Here is a 21,412-nt window from a genome sequence, read left to right on the forward strand (position 1 = left end):
ATCTGCCACCCAGCTTGTCTACTGGTTCACACCTCCATTGAATTCAACTGCTCTACCCCTAAAGCCCTTGTGCATTACCCAAATCTAATGCAAATTCATGTACAGTTAATACTGTAGTTAACCTCACATGGAAGCTTACAAATGGTTGAAATTAGTTGGACTCCAGAACATCATAAACCATAAGCATTTTGTCCTTCCTTATCACATAACATACAAGGCATTTACCTTGACAATATGTAGTTTGGGTAGCAGGTTGCAGTCTGCTAATGTCATCTCATTGCCATCCAAAAACTTGCGGGTAGAAACTGCGATATCCTCCATGCTATTTTCATCTATCTCATCAGGAAGAGGAGAGTTCAGATACTCATCCAGTTTCTGGAGAGTTTTCAAGAGGCCACGTTCTAAGGCTACAGAGGAAGGAACAGTTTTAAGAACAACAAAGGAAGCCAAACCACAGCACATAAATTTCAAAGCAAACTATCATTTAGAATATTAGTAGCAGATCTGAAAAACAAAATCCACATCACTCTACTACCCAGAACAGAACATATATTGAAAGATTTTTAACCCTTGTACAATGTTTGTGGCAACACTACTGCTGAAGCTGCCTTCGTGGTCACTAGTAACACTGAAACTGAACTAGAATCCCTTTAAAGATACAGGTTATTTAAAAGCTGGTTTATACACGAGTTTGCACTAATTTAAAATACTCTGAAGACGGTCCACAAGTGTTTATTTTTGGTTGGCTTATGTCAGTTTTTTAAAACTATTCCTAATTGGCTTAAACTAATTAGAATTAAGCTATGCTAGGTTTTATATTCATTTAACTGTAATCAGTTTAATGTCACATGCTCAGCTAACAGCCACGACTAAACAGACTACCAAGGAGGTTTATGGAATACAGCGGCAGAGGGCAGCACACCCCACAAAACTGAAAAGTATTTCTCAGTTGTTTACAACTATTTTGCATCTCTCCATTTGAAATACAAGAGAAAGGCATTCTGATTGCCTGACTTAAGTTTTCCCTCCAAGTACACTGAGCACAAAAGATTTGTACTAAGCTATTTAAAGGTCTAATTGTGCATTCTTTATCTCTTATTGATCTCTTTATTTCCATTTACTATGTTCTCTCTGCACAGAAAGGTCTTAATCCTTTAAAGAAAGCAACATGAACTAAGCCTAACTCGGAGCTCTGAATGGAAGCCCTCAATCCTAGAAAGGTCAAATAATCAAGTGTGCAGACAGGCCTCGCAGCAAATGCATGGAAACTCAACCACGAGGGCATAACACAAACCCTGCACGGAATTTGGTTCTGGATGTTAAAATAATTTCTACTTAGTTCAGGTGTTTTGAGTGGCTGTTGTGTAGAGAATTTTCAGTGCCAGGGATATTTACAAACCGTGCATACCCTACTAAAATTCTAATTGAACACTGTCTAGTTGAATTCTCTTTGGAAGTGTTGAAATCTTTGTCTGTGACCATTAATTTTAAACCACAGGTTTAATTCATGGGAGTCCCTCAAGTGTCCATCAACATTTGTCAGTGAGACTTCACAGTAGAGCTGCTCTGTAAAATACAAAACAATGAAACAATGTCTGCACAGCAATCAGGCCTCAAGTTACCTACCTTCATTAGCTTCTGGTCTAGAGTTTTTGATAAATGCAGAAAATTTGGCAAATATATCCATTCCAGCAGTGTTTGATTCTGGATGCTTTGGTGAAAGTTTTAGGTACCTAAAAAGCAGAAAGGAGTAGATCCACAGCATATTTAGCAGAACTATTCTCATCATATATTAACTAGCACAAAATGGCCCTTTTGAAAAAAAAAAAAAAAAAAAGATTCTACATCATATACCTTTCCCAATTGATCCATTTTTATATTAACGTGAAGGATTGGCTTCTGCAGTATAAGATCACACGCTTCAATTTAAATTAAGATTTTTAAACCCAATGCTTTTTAATCACTTTTCAGAGGAATACCAAAGCATATTTCTGCTTTCTGAATGAGGCATTTGTTTCAAGCACAGTGTCTGAAACAGCCCAGGGTCACAAGAGCAAGCTCCCTTGCTCTAGGACAGCAGTGCTGCCAAGGGGGCAGATCATAGTTCTGTAAACAAGAATATAGCTAGGGATCAAACAGGTAACAAATTAAATACTCTTGGCCATTCCCTGTTCACTGGAGATCTTTTTTTTCCCCCATTTAAATTAATATCAGCTGTCCCAGAATATCATGGACTCCAAATCTTTTAACAAAAATGTTAAGTTTTACCACACTTAAAGACAAAACAGTTCAGTCTGCTAAAGGCAGTGTCTGCGTTTTGCCATTGCCTGCCAGCTGTGGGAGAAGAAAGCCAACAGTTTAGAGAAGGTTTGAACACATCTCTTATGCTTGTGTTGTGTAATCTCGTTATTTTTAAAAGTGTTCAATATTTTCCACCATAATTTCCAAATATTAAATAATTAATCTCCAGGACTCATCATTATGCCCAGTATGAAAGAATTAATTTTTTAAAATTATTTCCAAGTTGAATTTAGTAATCACTGGTTCTGTACAATTATCAACTGTCCCTCTGCTTACAGAAAGCTGGAAGGAATAAAAAAAATAATTTAACATTAAATACAAAGTTCACTGATATTCCAAGTAAGAACAAGAGAATGACAAATTCTGGAAGACTTAATTAAGTAGCACCTTACTTCTAGAAGAATGATTGCAAATACAAGTCTCCAAAAGGACACTGCACATCTCCTTAAAACAGATTCCCACAACACTTTATTTTGGAGTCAGGATAGTTTTGTATAGCAGGCTCATCTTCATTTACATTATTTGCACACATCATCAGAATTGCCTGCCCCAGTCATCAAAACAAAAAGTCACTTGGTTTGAAAACTGCAGGACTCTACAAAGGATAATTTTAAAATAAACTTTGAAAGAAAACAGTTTTATTACAAAGATGAGGGAGCTGGAGGAAAGAAAGGTATGACAAGCAAGAGCTCCAAGTTATTTTTCATGTCTTGTCTTCAGTTTATTGATGATGAAGAACATCTTAATTAGTGCAGAAAACCCTTTTGAGAAGACTCCATCTAATCTAAAGTGACAAATTATCATTTTAACACTTACTTGGGTGGAGCCAAAACATCTTCCAGGAACTCTTCAATCTTATTCACATCTGTTTTCACTTCACCATTGTAAGTTATGAAGGGCGGATGAGTGCCTGGAGCCAAATTTTGAAGGTCTGCTGGTTTTCTAGGGTGAAATACAAACCAATACAAAAGTAAGCATGGGGCATCCACCACCCCAGCTTTCACTGCTACAACCTGCCTGAGGTTTACACATCCCTGCAGTTTTTAAAAGTTAGCACCAGTTTTCTTTTTAAAAAGTGAGTTAACAGCTTGATTAGCATTTTGAATATATACTTGATAACAATTAATTTCAGATACTTAAAAATAACTGCTTCCTCCTACCTCTAGCTATGTTTTTTCTCAAGTTGATATAATGTTGACTAGCAGGGGAGATATATAGATATAGAGATATATATATATATACACACACAGACACCACACAAACACACTGTCTCTTTCCCAAGATCTGCAGTACAGAGTTTATATATAGCATAATCTGTGATCAACGATAATCCTCCCCCCTTACACAGAGCTTCTCTGGAAATAAGCAAGTCTGCTATGGAACAGTATGCATAAGCCATTTATTATGTGCACACAGAATCTGGTTCTAGACAAACTGACAGATGCTTAAACATCATGTTTAAAAATTATGCTTAAAGCTTCCTCCAGTGAAAAAATATTTACAAATAAGAGCAGCACACCTGGGCAAAGGGAGAAGAATCCCTGACATTAGTATGACTAGACACAAGAGAAACAGCATCAAGCTAAAATACTCAGACATTTCTCAGTCTTAAATTAGTATTGGCAATACCTCCTGCTGTTCACTCCAGCTTCTTTCATACTAACCCTTGTCAAGCTAAACCAGTCTATTTTATAAGCAATTGGCTTCTCTCTTCTCTAGTTGTGCCTTGATGCTGTAGTGACAGGGAACAACACTGCAGACATTTATGTAGAAGCCTATGTCAGCTGTGCATACACACCTACCTACTCATTCACCCCAAATGCCTAACTCACTCTTGATTGTAAAGCTCTCACATCTGCCACCTCAGCAAATTCAGATGCAACTCTGAAGTCAATGAGATGTGGATCGATTACAAGCTATTAAATCCAAAGCATCATCTAAAAAACTACAGCAGATTTTTCCGCAGGGAATCATCATGGCATTAGTTAGTCTCATGCTAGTGCAACTGTCTCAGTGCAAGAAGAAAAAAAAAAAATAATTACAGTACTGCTTGGCCCTTCTTCAGCAGCAGCACTTAAAACTTCCCTCTGATGAAGCTATTGACTACAATCCAGGATGACTGCTCAGAAGGATACAGTCTAACTGACTTCTCAAAGAACCTCTCCACATGTTAGAGGACAGTCGGCAATTCCTAGTTCCTCAGACCATCCCTGTGTACTAATGATCCAGCTGAGACACGACTGTACAATTCCATTTCTGTGAAGCTGCCCAGAGCACACGCTACAGGATGGCCACCACCTTTTGCTGGCATTATGCTGGATGTGGAACAACAAATGGTACCTGATCCAGCAGAAAGTTTGCCATGATAAAGTTGCCCCTTTGTTCCTGCTTGAACAAATCCAAATAGGATTGTAACCCTTGAACTGGGTTTGTGCTTTATATGACATGGCCACATTTCTGAGCCAGCACCAGGCATCCAGGAACTGGACTTACAGTTCAAGAAAGCCTCCTGTCTGTACTGGACAGGGAAACTAGATTAGTAATGTACACAGACATGGTCATTCAGGGTAGCATGAGAAAGCAGTGTTTTCAGGGATAGCACTCAGACTCTGTAAACTAAGCACAGTTTACAAGTTTATCCTGTAGAAATGTTGCTTTCAATTTCTTACAAAATTAAGAACCCCTGCCAGAATTCCATGTCCTGTCCACTGCTGAACCTTCTAAGCAGGGCAAACAGCTACAGTATGTAGTGCCAGTGACTTATGACAGATATAAGCACTTGGCAGTATATGTAAAACCGAATGAGAAAACTGATTTTCATATTTAAGAACATTTAACACCCTGCTTTTAGCCAGGCGACAGAAGTCTTGTTAATACAAAAATGTAGCCATTTTCAATTTTTCAGCTTCCAAGAAGTTATTTCTCACTAATAGTTACCATCACCCTCTCGCTTTTAGGTTTTAAAGTCTGTCATCGGTTAACACTAAGTAGCTTAACACTTCATTTAAATACAGCTTTGTATCACACAACAATTACAGGAAGTCATCGTGGCTCACTTCCAATTTCATATGTTGGCTAGATAAAATTCCTCAAAAGGAATGTTATTTTCTAAACAAACACAGGCAAGACCACCGGATTTTCAGTAATACTATCAGAGGAAAAATTTTCTTTCAGAAACAGACTAATCTAATGAACTAACCAAAAAACTTTTCCAAAGAACCAGAGTGCATCTCAAGAATCCCAGAGCATTTTTATTAACCCCTCTTGCCACTTCAGTCAGACCACCTCTATGTTTCAAGAAAAAGAAAGCAGAGATTAACATCCTACAGCCAAAGCCCAAACATAATACAGGCTTTGACTTCCAGTTTGTTACTTTTGCCAGTAGATCATAAACAAACACTGGTTTACCACATACAAGCCACAGCCTTTGGAGCACCATGAGTACACAGAAATATCCTTAAGCAGCTGAGTACAACTCCCCTTAATAGTCAAACAAGAACACAATTTTAAAATATTATAGTGAAGTTTACTGTGGAGATAAAACTGGACAGTTTTAAGAAAAAAAAAAAAAAAACAACCAACCAATCAACCAAACAAAAAACCCACAAACTTCTATAAGCACTCAAAACAATTCCATGATAGATAGTACCTGCCCCAAAGTTTGTCAGGGTGTTTGGAGGTAGGGCCACATACTTAATTACCTAGTGATAGCCAGATATTGAAGTGGGCAGGCTCTTTAACACCATGATTAAGGCATAAACATTTCATGGCTTTGCCACAAACCAGAATAGCAATTAGCATTCTAATAATTTCTTGAAGATCAGACCCCAAATGTAATATGCTCTACAGTGATTTATAAATTACACAAGTACTGCAATGAGTGTCTGAAGGGTAACATGGAACAAACAAAATGCCTGCAATAAAGAAACCCTGTCTCCTGTTCCTAAACTCTATTTTAGATTGCTAAAGTTACATTTACCTCTGGGCAGTCTTTAATATTTTCTAATCTCTTTATTTAATCTTTGTCTGTCAACATAATTGTAAAACCACACAATCAAGGTGTTTAAAATAGGATTTCAAAACTTAACTGAATGCAAGCTGGCCCTGAATGTTGTTACAAGCCCAACAAATGGTTTATGTACCGCAGCTCTGCTCTAGTCACCAGAACAAGTCAAATCTCGGAGCACTGAAATGCTGCTTCTGAAAAAGGAAAGAATAAAGCCTCTGTCTGACTAAACAGAAGCAAGAAATGCCTGATTTCTTTGAAAGGGCGGCATGTCCCACTTCGTTTGCCTATATGCATATTTTTGTGTCTTAAGAGTAGAACTGAGAATGCAAAATGTTCTTTTCTTAGCTCAGTATGATGTCCAATGCAATCATGGAAGGGAAAAATACACTCCACAGAGTTAGTCAAATCAAACTCAGTTTTTCCTGTGTCCCAAGTTACTTGTGAACTTTTGTACCCAACCACGACCTTTTAAGCCTTACAAACAGACAGAGCTTGCTTTACTGTTGTGCAGTAATTATGCTATGAGGCAGAAGCTTGGTTTGCAAGTAAACCCTCTCTCTTTTTTTGGCTAGCAAAATAAATTCAGATGCTTAAAACCATTACTGCTCAGCTCTTCAACAAGTTTGTGTCTTTAACAGGAACAAAAAGAAGAGAAGGTAATCTGCTTGAATAATGTCCTTGTAAAAGCAATTTCTTGTGACAATGTCAGAAGTATTAAGGCAACATCTAGCACCTATTATCATTCTGGTAATGCTAGCAGGGGAAAACACACCATCTGGTTTAAAACATTTCCACTTGAGCAATTAGCTTAATTTGACATCCTGCAAGCTACACTACTCTACAACTAAGTATTAGATAATCCAGAATGTTAAATTTGTATTTACGAAGTTTTAAATAAAGTCTAAAAGGAATTAACTTTGTGCCAATATCTATTAAAATCTGAATTAGCTTCAGTGGTCCTTTTTTCCCTTTACCAGAAAATACATTCAGTGTACAAAGAAGTAACTATTTGACCTATTCCTGTGTAGCTTTTAAATTTTACACTTATTTTGTGTTTTCCCCTCCCCAGCATTAAAATTAAAAAAATAAAGCTTTCCTTCTGTAAGAAAAAACAAGTTTAAACATCTGCAACCAATTTATATTCTAGAAGTTAGTCTTACATCCCATTCCCCCATCCAATTAACTCAAAGTTGCCAAAGGGACACAAATAAAGCCAATTCATCAGGCATCTTTGACTTTTCAATGGTATCTCTCAGACTGGTTCAGCAGTAAAAATGCTTCCAAGTATAAAATGTCTTTCAATCATCATTTTATCCCCCACCCACCCCAATAACTACAATAGGTTAAACACCATCATTAAATGGAAATGCAGTCCAAAACTACAAACAGTACGCAAGCACAAGTCCTATTCTTGAGGTTTCCACAAACTACATGCAGTGCTAAATGGAAGATATATTTGGTTTATGTGTGCTGGCAGCAACAATTCTATTTGCAGTAAAATCCCACATTGGCTAAAGATCTCTGAGCTGCTACAAATGCACACACAGTTGACAAAAGCTGCTTTCTCCCCCTCTGTTTGAGTGGTCTACCTCAGCCTTACTACACATGAAAATATTTAACACTAGTTGCCAGCACTGAAGCAGCAACTTCAGTGATTTCTTAAAACAAGTCACCTCCTTCAAAAAAAATTACATGAGAGGTTAAGTCTAGCATGGTGAGTTCTTTCTTACGTTTTACACGTGATTCATTGAAGAACACCGTATATTTCTATTGGCTTTATTTCTGAAAATAAGGTTTGTAAGCACTGGCAGTCTCTCCTCTCTCCAGAGAGTTCAGTGACTAACATTACATTGCATTAGTGCTGTGAAAACATGACTTCAGACCAAAAACAAATACAGGGCCTCTGCTGAATTTAGCATTACCACTTCTAATAGAAGTACACCCAACCTTAGGAAATTAAGACTCCTGGATCCAGATCTCACCCTTCTTAGCCACTAAGGTATTCATTTCATAGATGGAGAAGCTGCAATTTAGGTGACACACAGCATCATGACATATCTGGCTAACAATATACAAAGGCAGAATATTTTACATTTTATTCCTACCTGTTTCACTCATATTTACCTCATGGACAGATATTTTCACGCTGGTTTTATTCTTATTACATAATAAGCAGTATTACCTTAAACTCTTCATAAAAAAGGAGTAGGCTGTACACTATTTGTGACAGTTACCCAATAATCATGGCAGATTTGATCAAAGATTGGTTGATCTAAAAATACCCATCTAGCAGTCTTCACTCATGGCATCTCAATGTGAAGTTAGTAAGATTCAGCACTCAGTTATAAGAGACTTCATGTCAGCTATTAGTTTTACAGAAGAGCATCATTTAACGAATTCAAGAGAATTTATCAGACCCATTTTCTTTGGTTGCAGATACTTATAAAAAAACATCAACCAATGCACCATTTACATCAAGGTTTCCTCTTTGCATTTACGAGGACAGATTTTCTTTTTAATTTCAGAAAATATGCCACGCTGGATTTAGAAGCCCCAGACAAGTATTTGTTACAGCAAGTGTACTGTACTCTGGCAGATAAAGAGAGTATTTCTTACCTCTTCAGGTCAACTGTTGTGACGCTAAACACCACTCCCTTCAGCCAAAGAATCATGAACAGCCTCTGAGAAAAAGGACAGTTTCCTATGCTTTCACCATCACTGCCAGCCTGCAGAAGAGAACAGATCATTAATTAGAAGGTAGGACTGTGCCATCAACACATGCTCAGAATTACTGAAAGACATTTAAATAAAGACAGATTCAGTAACAAACCATGGGGTTTATTGCCTGTACAATCTTCACATCACTAACTCTTCCAAAAACCTAGCAAGCCTACAGTGAAACCCAGCATCATCCCTTTGCTCTCTCAAAATCCAGCTGATGCACCTGGACCAGATATCCTGAAGGTATCTCCATATAAAGCACAAAGATGAGCATCTTCCAAATATTTAAATACACTTCATACACTGGGCAGGTATGCATGGACTGCTGCATCTTTTTGTTTTGTTTTTTTTTTTTGTTTTTTTTTTTTTTTTACTATTTGTACCTTCCAATGTTTTTTTTTTTTCTGCAGTTATGATGAGGATTTTATTACAGTGAAATTTGCACATTTATGAAGTCAACTAGCCTATTTGCTTGTCATGCCCTCTAGCAGCTGCTCACAAAATGTATCAAAATAAGATTTCAGACAACAAAATAAGTTATCTTTCACACTGAATATGATCCAACTGTTCTTCACAGTCAAGAAAGGACAGTTAATTGTATTCATCTGAGCAGCCACACCTTTTGATGGCAGCTTCCCAATGTTAATATTGTTCTTTGTTCTTTATTATTCTTTTTTCCTTCTTCCACAAGGCATAGCTAATTAATTGTAGTCATCTTCCAGTTTATTGCTTATACCTCTCACTGTGTAGTGCTACAGCGAGCCAACTGCAACCAGGAACTATGAATCTTTATTGTATTTCAGGTGTTGTAAGTAAAGACATAACTGTAAGTACATAGAGACTTCACTGACAATAAAGTAATATTCCAAAGCCACATTTTATAGGCAATTTATCAATAAGTCATTGTCCTACCATAACAAAGGTCCATTACACAGCAACAGTAAACCACTCCAGGGCACCCTGTGATGGCATGCATCTCATGATTGCTCTAACAATGAAGTATGTATTGCTGAGTTGGAAAATGTTCGTTTTTAGTAAGATAGAATTAAACATGCAAAACCTTGAATCTTGTTATAAAATTTAATCCTCTGAAAACTGGTTCAGTAGTTAAAACAGGCATATATGTCAGATTATCTTGACATGTACTTTACATTAGAGGAGTTTCAAAGGATTTTGCTTGTTATTATTAGAGTACTTCCAAGAATAATTTTAATCAGTACAGTTCTCAAAACCTGGCTAATTCTTTCATCACTACTGTTCCCTAGGCCATTTTAAAACATATTGTAGTATATGCTGGCTGTACCACTCTGAGAAATGAGAGAAAACAATCTTCACTAAGCACAGGGTATTTGGAAGCAGAGCTACAAAAGTGGAAGGGTTGAACACAAGGCCTGAGCACTGACTGGTGGAGATCCAACATTTTAAAAAGGGGATGAGAGAGAATGGGAAAGAGGGAAGAGAAGAAAAGCCAACAAAAAGTATCATCACAAGAGAACTAAGCTTTAGGACCAGAACTAACTGGAGAAAGGTTTAGACACTCAGGAACTGCTTTTTCTTCAATTCTCTGCCAGTTCCCAGCCACACACTGAGTGGAGGCCACAGTGGGGAGAATGAAGAAACACTTTGCAAGTTAAGAAGAGTGACAGTAGGATTTTCTAACACCAAGATTTTCAATCAGGAAGGGAAATAGAAAGTTTTCCAGTAAAACTGTCTTAAATTAAGAGAGCTATTTTATTTTTAAAAAATTCACGGTGCCTTTGCAGATAAGGCTGAGACTCCTTTAATATTTGTTGATAAATGCCAGGAAATTAGGATTCAAACATTTATGTTGCCTCAATCTTATGGTCTCATTTCTACAAGTATCCCTCCTGCCAGAGCAGACTATCCTTCCAAATACTTTGTTGTAGAGAATATATAGAGTCATTTTTTTTTTTTCAAACCTTTATTAGTGTCATTAATGACGATCTGACAGAAAACGTAAATTGCCTTTCTGCCATGAATTACAAATTGCCTGCTTTAGCTTTGGAAAGTAAAGTAAAACTTGCAGCAAATTAATGATACTAGATTGTCCTAAAAGCAGGCACATGACTTCTCAGTGTTCAGGAACTAAATTCTAGAAGCATCTATAAAAAGGGTAAAACAGAGTCAGTTTGGTTACTCTGGGCATTCTGCTTTATACTAGCTCAATCCACAGCTTTCTATTGTGCATGTAACTGCTGTAAGGATTCTTGTTACTATATACATTAATGTGTTCCTACCTCACAGATTGATTACATGAAGAAAGACTTCATTCTGCAGACTATTTCCAGTAGTGGTACACTTTTATGGATGTTAATATATAACTGCAGTGCCATCCCTCCAGATAGCAGTGTATACTGCAGAATTTTCCATTACAGTTACATTATTGTGTTTACACTGGAACAGACATTTCCCACAAGTAAATTATGCCAATATAGATTTATACTCATCTACCTTTTTTTTTTTTGCCACATGCAAAAATCTTATCTTTGAAAAACCATACTGAAGAGACAACACTTCATCCCATCCAACAAAAATATATGTTTTGTACTGCCCAGACTAATTCACACTTCGAAGCAGAAACAAGTCTTTGATTCAGAACTGATCTCAGTCTTCAAGTTTTATGGCAATTTCAACAATGCTACTTAAACCAAAGCACATCAGTTATGCTGCAGTAACAGCACAGGCATGCATGTCCCCATCCAATCAAGCTTTACATTACTTCCTCTGATGGAAAAGCTACCACACAGATACTATAAAGTAAAAGGAAGAATGTGGGCATTTCCCAAAGTGCAGCACCCTAAGAGCATAAAGCCATACCCCGAGGCACCCCACAGGAACTGTTCACACCGCTGTTCTCAAGCGACTCTGGATCTGCCACTGGCTGCCACCCTCAGCAGGTCCTCAGCCTGTTTTGCTCACATGAGCCAGTCAGTACATGACCTAGTCAGGATTAGCTCTCCTCACACTTCATCTTTTATTTAGCACTTCTGAACCCAAAACCAGAGACCAGAGCTGGTACAATATGACATACATTGCCAGAGATCTCATCTGATACAGACTAAGGAAACCTTTAAATAGAAAAAATAAAGGCATGTAGACAAAGGAAGAATCACTGGGATGCAACTGCCTGTCATCAACATACAGATGATCCTCAGCACCAAATGAAGCCCACAGGCTTAGCTACAGTACCGCAACATCAACAAATGTAATTGAGGCATTTCCTGAGGAGAATATTAAGTTAAATAAGCAATAATCAGCTCCCCTAATTTCAAACCAATATTTGAAAATGCATGAATAGCATCCTAATGGACAACAGGCAAGCATCTAGAAGACAACTAGTTTTTACAAGTCACTTCGTTAATTTCTGAGTTGCAAAACATTATTTTAAAAAACTCATTGCAGAGGGCTGATTAAGAGCTCTAAAAATTTATGATCCATCACCAGATGTAGAAAGTAAGAAGTTACTCAGAAGCCAAGAACTAAAATACTTTTGGTGATGACATCAGATGAAAAAGCAAAATGGTTCCCCTATGCACAAAATAGACTCTTTTTGCCGACAGAACCAAATATGACAATTTGTTATTACAAAATTTCAGGGCTTTTCCTGAACTCAGGAGTTAGTTATAACATCAACCAAGTGTTTGGCTGCCCAGGTTTTGTGCCTTGTCAACATGATAGGGAAAAGCAGTGACCCTCCATCAGCAAAACAAAGTTCCAAGGGCACAGGAAAAAAAAAATATAGTGTTAATGCTAAAGATTTTTATATCAGACAGACTTTGGAACTTATTAGCTGCAACAACAATATAGTACGAAAGAAAATTAGGGTATTGGGTTAAACCCCATGCTTTCTTTCATATGATGTAATTCTACCACGAAGCTTAATTATTTCTAGTGGAAGATTTAAAAATTGCAACTGAAAAAAAAAAAAAAGCAACAAAAAACAAACTCAAATTCAGAAGGCAGTCTCATTTATTATACTAATAATAAAAAAAAAATCTTACCCCATCTGGAATCCAAAGGAAAGCTACTTTTAAGTCATAGAACTGAACAAAAAAATTGTTTAATATTTAAGGCATAGCACTGAACTGTGATTTTCATTAATGTCTATTTTCCTAAACCAAAACCAATACCAAAACCAAAGCAACCAATGACAACCAAAAAAGGTCAAATGCATTTATCATATAATGCAAACTTGTACCAAAACCTTTCTTCTCTCCCAACACAAGCATAACATTCAAAATGAACAAACAACAAATAGCATCTGCTTTTGTTTAAGCAAGACAGGATTTTTGGATTATTTGAATGAGAAAAAAGGATTATAGCTCACTAACATACAGTGCTTTGAACAGAACCTAATGCATTTTCAAAGCTGCAGCTGAACAGCTAAACTGAGCATAGACTTTTATGTCTACATTCAAAAGTTTGTCCCAGTTCTGCTCCAAAAAGTCCCAAGTTATTCTGAGCACATACTGGAAAAGGAATGCAGTCAGAATGCCAAGAAACTTTTGGCTTCAGCACTCCTGAGCCAAGGAATTCTGCTATGTAACTGTTTGCCCGAGAGGCCCATTTTCTATCTTCTTGTGTTTGATACAGTGAGAGCTACAGCACAGATCTGTTACAACCAGCCAGTAAGAGCAACACCATGCTGGCAGTGCAATGTATTCTCTTTCGATCACATAAGGATTTTTTTTCAGAGGCAGACAATTTTGGTAGATGTTTGTCAGACCCAGTTCTGACCCGGATCTTCTCCACTGAATAGTGCTGTGCTGGCAGTAAACAGTAAACCCTTAAATACTGCAAGTATATTCTGAAATTCAACACAACTAGTCATGCAGGGGGTTAATCATGTAACAATTGTTGCTTAAGACCACTATTAGTAGCCAGAAACCTGTCACTGCCTTGTTTTTGACTTCAAGCCATAATACTCCCGGATATCTCCAGTGTCTAATCCTCATCACCATCAGAGTAAAGAAAATATTAAATGTTGACTTCTCTACACCAATGTCAGGCTAGATTATTTGTTAATTCAACAAGATTATACTCATTCTATACTGAGAAGCTTTGACTTTTTATTTCAAATGCTTTCTAAAACCAGCCTAAAAATCTTTATTACTAAATAATGCCAACCTTACTACAATTAGGGCTAATTTTCAGTTATCACTACTAAATCAAGCTGCCATTATCCACATGTCAGGTTTTCACTTGTATGGATTAGGACCAGATAGAAAAAAATGCACCACCACACAGAGCAAGGAAACGGTATTTTTCACTTCTGAGTATTTTGTTTAAGGATTATACTGATTGTGAACTAGCTCTGCAGAGTCTAGCTTCAATTTGCCATCAGGAAAAGCACTCTGCCAAACACAGTTGAACATGATCCATAGCGAACTCTTGCCATGCTAGAGATGACATCAAGGAGTCTGAAAAGCTAACAGCTGCCATAGAGGATTTATCGCAATAAGGAAAAACTAAAGATATCCAGTTGCCTTGAATAAAGTTGTGTTATCCCCCACAAACTGACTGCAATTAAAATCTTTCTGAAAATCTGGCAAAACAGACCTCGTTAATTGTAAGATGTGACACAGAGAAAGATGTGGGCATACATACACCATAGCATTCACCCTATAGTATTATACGAAAAACAAACAGGACTACTTTTAAAAGAAACCTAAATAAGAAAGTAAGTTCAAATAAAAATGAAAGAGCTACAAGGCAGTAAAAGAAATCAGTATGCTCACTGAGAAGTCAAGCTGGTTTATCATAGCCACAGTAAAACTACTGGCAACTCCCAATGCCAATTAGCTCAGCCCAGACAAGAGTGCCAACTACTTGGGGGGAAAAAAAAAAAAAAAAAAATCTACTTATCCCACTGTCTAGAAGACTGAGCTTAGCTGATCCAGCCAGTGCGGAAGCTACCTCCTCCCTTTCTCTTCCCCTGAAGCAGTGATTTCATTCAAATGAGATTGTTTTTCCCAAAAAAACCCAGAGAGTAATCATACATCTGTTTAAGCAGCTAAACAAACTAAGAGAAGAAAAAACACACGCACACATTTTAATTGTGAAATGTTTGACGTTACAGCTGCATAAAAATCAACTTGGCTCCTAACACAAGAACCTGCACATATTTACTTTACCAAGGTAGTGCTGAAGTTTACTGAAAGACTAACAAGAAAAACAGACATGCAAAGGAACACTTAAGGGGACACAAAGCCCTTATTATATACTATAGATCTGAAAGACTCAAGAGTAAGAGGGAATTCTAACATCTTTAGTCACAAAAGCCTACAAAATTTTTTCGAACAGCTATCAGTTAAAAGGAGCATGCTACAAGTTTCCCAAACTGGATCCACTGACTACAGAAACAGTAGTAAAATCAAAGTGCATCTGATGAGAAATGTAGTACAGTTCAGGCTCTGCCTACATAAATAAAATAAAAGGGCAGAACACTAGAAGACCATTTCCTAATTTATCCAAAACAATCAAGGGAATCTCTCCCAGACTTGACATACCAGAAGCGGGGAAAAATGAAGTTTGAATGAAGAGGGAAAATTACATTTTAGAAGTATCTCACAGAATACCTTTTGACAAAGACAACTGCTGGGGCTATTTGAATATATCACCAAGGATGTCCTCACTCCCTTGAATAAGAAAACTGCAATCTGCAAAGTCTAGAAGATTAATGTTCCAAAAAATAAACAGACTGGGGGGAGGAGGCAGGAATCAGAGGGTACGTTTAAATTTTGAACTCAGCAATCTTGAATCATAACGCAGTTCTAACAAAAAAAATAATCTGCTGGGAAAACTACATGAGAAAAACAGCATGATGCATACCCATTACCCCAAAACAGCAGATAACAATCACTCTTGCATGTTTCATGAACAGTAAACTCACTCAAAAATTTAGTAAATTAATAACAATCCTATATGGATTACTGTTTTGAGAGGAAATGGTTTAAGGTAAACTAACATAGTGATTCACGTGAAAAACATACAGCAATTCAAAACTCCTGAGATGAAAGAATACTGAAAGGGGTGGTTTAATGTTCCACACATGAATACTGAAAATGGTCTGGTAACATCAGTCTAAATCCTTGCAGTGTCTGCTCAGACCTTTATCTTGCCAAGCTGAATAAACAGAATTCCATGCTGTTTACTGAGCAGTGTTTTCAGATAAGATGTAGAGAATTACGTCCATGAAAGGACTGTAACAGTATTTGATGCAACACCAATCAAACGCAGCCTCCGTATGGTGCCACTATACTGATTGTTTTGTGTTTCTGTTCAGGCAGGAGATGGATGAGCTTCACTGATGTTATATGTAAGCATTCACTCTGCAAGCCAAAACATCTTAAAGGGTCCCAAAGTCTCAATATTAATTAGGCATCATTCAAAAGAAGAAAACAGGTAGCAAGGTGGAAAGTTGCAGCGATCAGGACTGAAAAGATGTTGTCTGCAATACCCGGTGTTCAATTCATTCATCCTTTCAGATTTCTTAGTCTGAAAAGGGAGTTGTTTTGGAGTTTTATGGGAGAAGGTCAGGGAGCAAGCTAGAGTCAAGCCCTGAACCCAGATGCTAACTAAATCTGGTTCAACCAGATTTAATCCGCGGGATGACAAGACGAAAGGGACACTTCACCTTTGATCTCACCGTTCTAGGACAGGGGATAACTACTGCCCCAACTTACACGTGAGAGCTTTTGTTTCTGTGGGGTGTCCTGACACCACTAGGCAGACCAAAACTGAACAGGGCATTTCAATGTGCCAGAGTGGCACATCATAAAAAATGAGGCTGATATTGCTGACAGCCTAATGAAGTTCCCTGACACAACAGGAAAAGACAACGAAGTCAGAACTATGAAGAAAAAAACCCAACCAACCAAACAACAACAAAACCCACACAACCCACACACAGCTGGAAAGACAATTCCATCCTGCAAAATATTCAGAATACTAGAAGGACCTTCATGCCATGTTTCAATATAAATCAAACATTTTATTACTGTTACTGGAAGCCTATAGCTAGTGGCAGCAGCAGGCACTGCTTGAGACATACAGGAATTTAAAACACTCATTTTCATTGTCTTAATAGCACTGAAAGTGAGCAAGTAAATGTTATGCTGACCTTAATATTGAAAGATTGTCTACAGATGCTTGATACATACTGCTATAAGACACTTTTCTTTCAAGTTCAGCTATTCTGGTAAGTATAAAACACGGACTACTAAAAAAGACATTAAACAGAAAACTTAAAGAACAGTGTTATAAGGAGAGGCAAACTAATGGAAGTAAACAAAGTCTCAGGCTCTTTATTATTCAAACACATCAACAAAACAGCTATGTCAGCACAAATTCAATAGCAACCTTGGACAACTCCTTCCAGAATGTTTGTGCCCTTCTCCCACCAGACATAGCAATGAGAGTGGTTCAAGCAATGAACACTTCAGAAACATTGCAAAAACATCCCCTTGCTTTAATAATTAGCCCGTGAGAGCTGCTATCACCACATCCACATGGAAGATGAATGTAAAAGGCCTGTAAACCAGATTTCTTATTCAGGGGAGAGGGGATTACACACACCTTGCCTAACAGGATGTTACTAGCTCACAGCCACGCAGGCAGAGATGTCCAAGAATTGTGATGTGGATCCCAGCTGAAGATCTGGACCACCTCATAAAGGGGAAAAAAAAAAATAAAAATAGAAATCCACACACAAAGAGGACAGAATAAACAAGATTTAAAATACCTCCCCAAGACAGTACTGCTAGGCTCAGAGATGATGTTTGTCTTGACCTCATCTTTATGTTAGAATTCACATTTCACAAATCCATTCAATATCTAACATACTATTTAAGTTCCTTCACTTCAGTTCTGAGGGCTCATTACAGCTAACATTTGTCATGTTTATGAATCAACTCTCTCTCCTTTAAAAGTTTTTCTTAATAAATAATAAAAAAAGAGGCAAAACAAACCCGTTGCACACTTAAAGATCTATGTCAACCTCTTAGAAAGAAGACTGGAGCAAAGGCAAGTCTCAAGACAGCTTCAGGCTACTGGTATCCTAAGTGTCAGGGCACAGGTCCTGGGTATTTCAACTGATGCCACAGCACAGCTTTTTAACAAAAATGTCTAATGTATTTTGAAACCTATCCTACTCATTTACTGCTAACATAAGTTACAAAGTTACTAAAGATTCAGTCAAAGAACAAAATAAGCTTGTAGTGAGATTTATTCACACTATTAAATGTCTCTGACAAGCAAGCTAACTCCTGCAATTCTTTCACAATGTTAAGAAGATTCTAAATAAAACATTCACATCATTCTCATCACCTCAAAGGTCAGCGGTTTGTCACCTTATATAGCTATTTCTTTAAATTCACCTTTGTTCCTCATTTTGTGTGTTGTCAGTAGATGAGCCTACAGCATCACAGACAGCGCAAGAAAGGCACTATCACTGCAGCATGCTTTTTCTATGTAATTTTGTTCTTTAATGTAACTATTAACAAAGCTCCACCACAGATTTCCCCAATACCTTTCAAATGCTTTTGAACTCAGAAGGTAACTTTTTTCATAAAGGAAGTGACAAGATAAGCAAATCCCTTATTATGTGCCACCTAAAAATATGAAAATATCTTTCAGGGAAAGAGTGTACATTCATTTCCAAACTGAAGACAGCTGACCTCAAAAAGTTCCAAATTAAGCTTACAACACCTATATCACAGTCTTATCTTGATATGAACTACACTAATTAGCGTAGCCCCTTTATTTGACCTTTATGAGGGAATTTTAAAATGCTTGAAAACACTGCAAGTTAGACTTCAGCTCTCAAATCACACGTCACATACCCCCCAATTTTAGTTCTACAGAACAATTTAGGTAATCACTGCTACCTTAATTAGCTAGACCTTTAAGAAAAACATATGAAAAATACAAAAAGCATAAAGCCAGTGCTCATATCTGGATTTCACTGCAAATACAAAAAGCCCAAGATAATTAGTCTACATTTTCTATATGCTGATTGACATCAACCTCACCCAAGGAAAAAAGCAACCTTAGTTACTAGTGTCCCTTGACAAGCTATATCATCTTCATGTAATTTGTAATCAATCCAACTTCCACAGGAGCTAAAATTCCTGTAAACTCAAAAAGCTTAAAACTTTTAACTTCCCTGCATTTACTTGAGATTTGGCTATTAAACCAGGGAAAGGAATGTTTATCAGTGCATTCAAGTAGCCTCTTAAGTCATTACCTTTCTGATAAGCCACCACTGTGTTAGACATTTGACTGTAACAGCAAGTGACCATTTTAGGTTGATGCTATTTTTAGCCCTGTGATGCTATTCCGAAGAAAATAATTAGCAGACTTATCTTGTTTACCTTCCTGCAACTCTTGTTCATTGGCGCCCATTTTCACTGTAAAGCTTTTGGAAAAAAAGCTATGGGATCTTCATGATGTATTAAAGTAACTTCACAATTCAGTTGAAATTAATTAAGCACTTCTAGTTCTTTGGAGAAAATAAATTATTCCATGCTTATCCTTTGGGAGAATCAGATGACGAGTCAGAATTGAAATCTGCATTAAATACTAACCACCACTTTCTTCAGTGAAGAAATTAGCTTAATGCTATGAATACAAAAACTTGGGATTATTGTGGATGGCCACACACGACCACCTCCTAGCCTGACACAGTTAAATTAAAGTTACTCATTACCTGCAGAAGCCTGGCACCTCATCCCTTCTGTCTCTCTTACTCCACTAGTTACATCTTTAACAAAGTGATTCAGTTGTAACAGACCTTGAGAAGATAGAGGGCCAAACTGACTAAAATTTGCAATGTAACAGCTTGACACATTCTTGCAACATTCTAGTAGGAAACTAGAAGGGTTTCCTTTACAGTGCTTGAAACTTGCCTTTGGGTACCTGGCATATGAACTTAGAATAGGCATCGTATATGACTCTTTCTCTCCCCCGACACTTATTAAATTTGTTAACAAAGTATAGTGTGTGCTTTAGCTACAGCCCAAGAGACCTATTTCCAAAGCCCCCCCACAGAATAATGAAGCATCTGTAAATTTATAGGTAAGAACTGCAAACCTTGTCATCGGGGTTCAGAAAAACAAGTAAAATTTTTATCTTTGGCATTTAAGAGTTCTTCAAATAAACCTTTGAACATGCATCACTTCTGCAGGACAGAATAACAAAGAACTCCATTTATGGTATTTTATAACCCAATTTACAGAGCTAAAATGAGCAATGAGTTGGTCAGATTAGCAGAGAGGAACGATGAAGAGCTGTTCCAACGTCACCCTGCGCACTGCTGCTTTACCAACAGCCAGGTCGTTCATGTCACCAGATTGACAGACTGAGTGAGCCCTCCCAGGGGCAGGAGAGCCCATCTCAAATGCCCAAATGAGTCTCATGTCAAAATGCTAGCCCAAAAGCAATTGCCTGGGAGCTTCAAAATTCTGATAAAATAAGGAATACAGCTAAAACGACAACTGCCTCCAAATCAGAATGTAAACAGCAATGTCCACAGAAGAATGTGTCAACAAAGAAATTGCTCAAATTCTCAAAACTCAAGGAAAGAGAGATGCAGTTTTGAACCTGTACCCGCTGCTAACAGCATATTCAAAAGCTCTAGCAAGGAAAAACTTTAACTTAGACTGAAACTGGTGTTGGAATTTTTATTTCATAGCAGATAGAGAACAAAGGTTTTGAGGAAGGCTTGTTCTCTGTTGCTTCTGATTCCAACACAAGCCATGTGCAACTCGGTCACTAAAAGTCACCTCTAACAGTATTCTACACCCCTTGGGAGATGGTATCCAAGTTCTTCAGCTGCAGAGTACAACTTCCTCCTTTGGGACATTTTGCTTTATCTCATTAAGCTCCAGTACAGCATGTCTCACTAGGGTGGCTAATGCATCACTTTGAAAGACTACAGAAATACACTTATGCTTGCTTTGATTTTATTTTTAGATGAAACCATGTAAAAAACTATTTCCTTTATTTAAGAAAAGCAGCTCTCCAAAGTACAGAACATCAAACTCCAGCCAAAATAGTAATGCTTTAACAGAGCCAGAAAACTCTGAAGCTGATCCAGTAGCACTGACTGATCTCATTAGCTCTTCTCATGAAAATACACAGATATGACTTCACTCCTGGGTTACACTCCTATATTTAGTTTATACCTAATATGGATATTCAGTGTACAGAACTAAGTCATTTCCTTTCCTCATGTAAAGCTCCTTGCCCTTTGTCTAGCCAACAATACAAGGAATAAGTCTGAACTCTCAGAGAACCGGCACACAAAGACATTTGTAATTAATAGCAGTTTAGCTTATGTTTTTCACTTCAGCATAAACA

General features: G+C 37.4%; 1 protein-coding gene across 1 annotated transcript in view; it reads right to left on the reverse strand.

The window, feature by feature from the left end:
* CLIC4 (chloride intracellular channel 4) overlaps positions 1–21,412 on the reverse strand; it is a 33,177-nt gene that overhangs the window by 4,858 nt on the left and 6,907 nt on the right. Inside the window, exons 2-5 of the mRNA XM_033003287.2 lie at positions 8,927–9,036; positions 3,118–3,243; positions 1,627–1,733; positions 226–407 (exon numbers count right to left, since the gene is read on the reverse strand). Of these exons, the coding sequence (XP_032859178.2) occupies positions 226–407; positions 1,627–1,733; positions 3,118–3,243; positions 8,927–9,036 (525 nt within the window). The remainder of the gene's footprint in view (positions 1–225; positions 408–1,626; positions 1,734–3,117; positions 3,244–8,926; positions 9,037–21,412) is intronic.

The sequence above is a fragment of the Tyto alba genome, unplaced genomic scaffold, assembly GCF_018691265.1.
Source record: "Tyto alba isolate M040663 unplaced genomic scaffold, T.alba_DEE_v4.0 Super-Scaffold_20, whole genome shotgun sequence".
In the NCBI taxonomy this organism is placed as follows: Eukaryota; Metazoa; Chordata; class Aves; order Strigiformes; family Tytonidae; genus Tyto; species Tyto alba.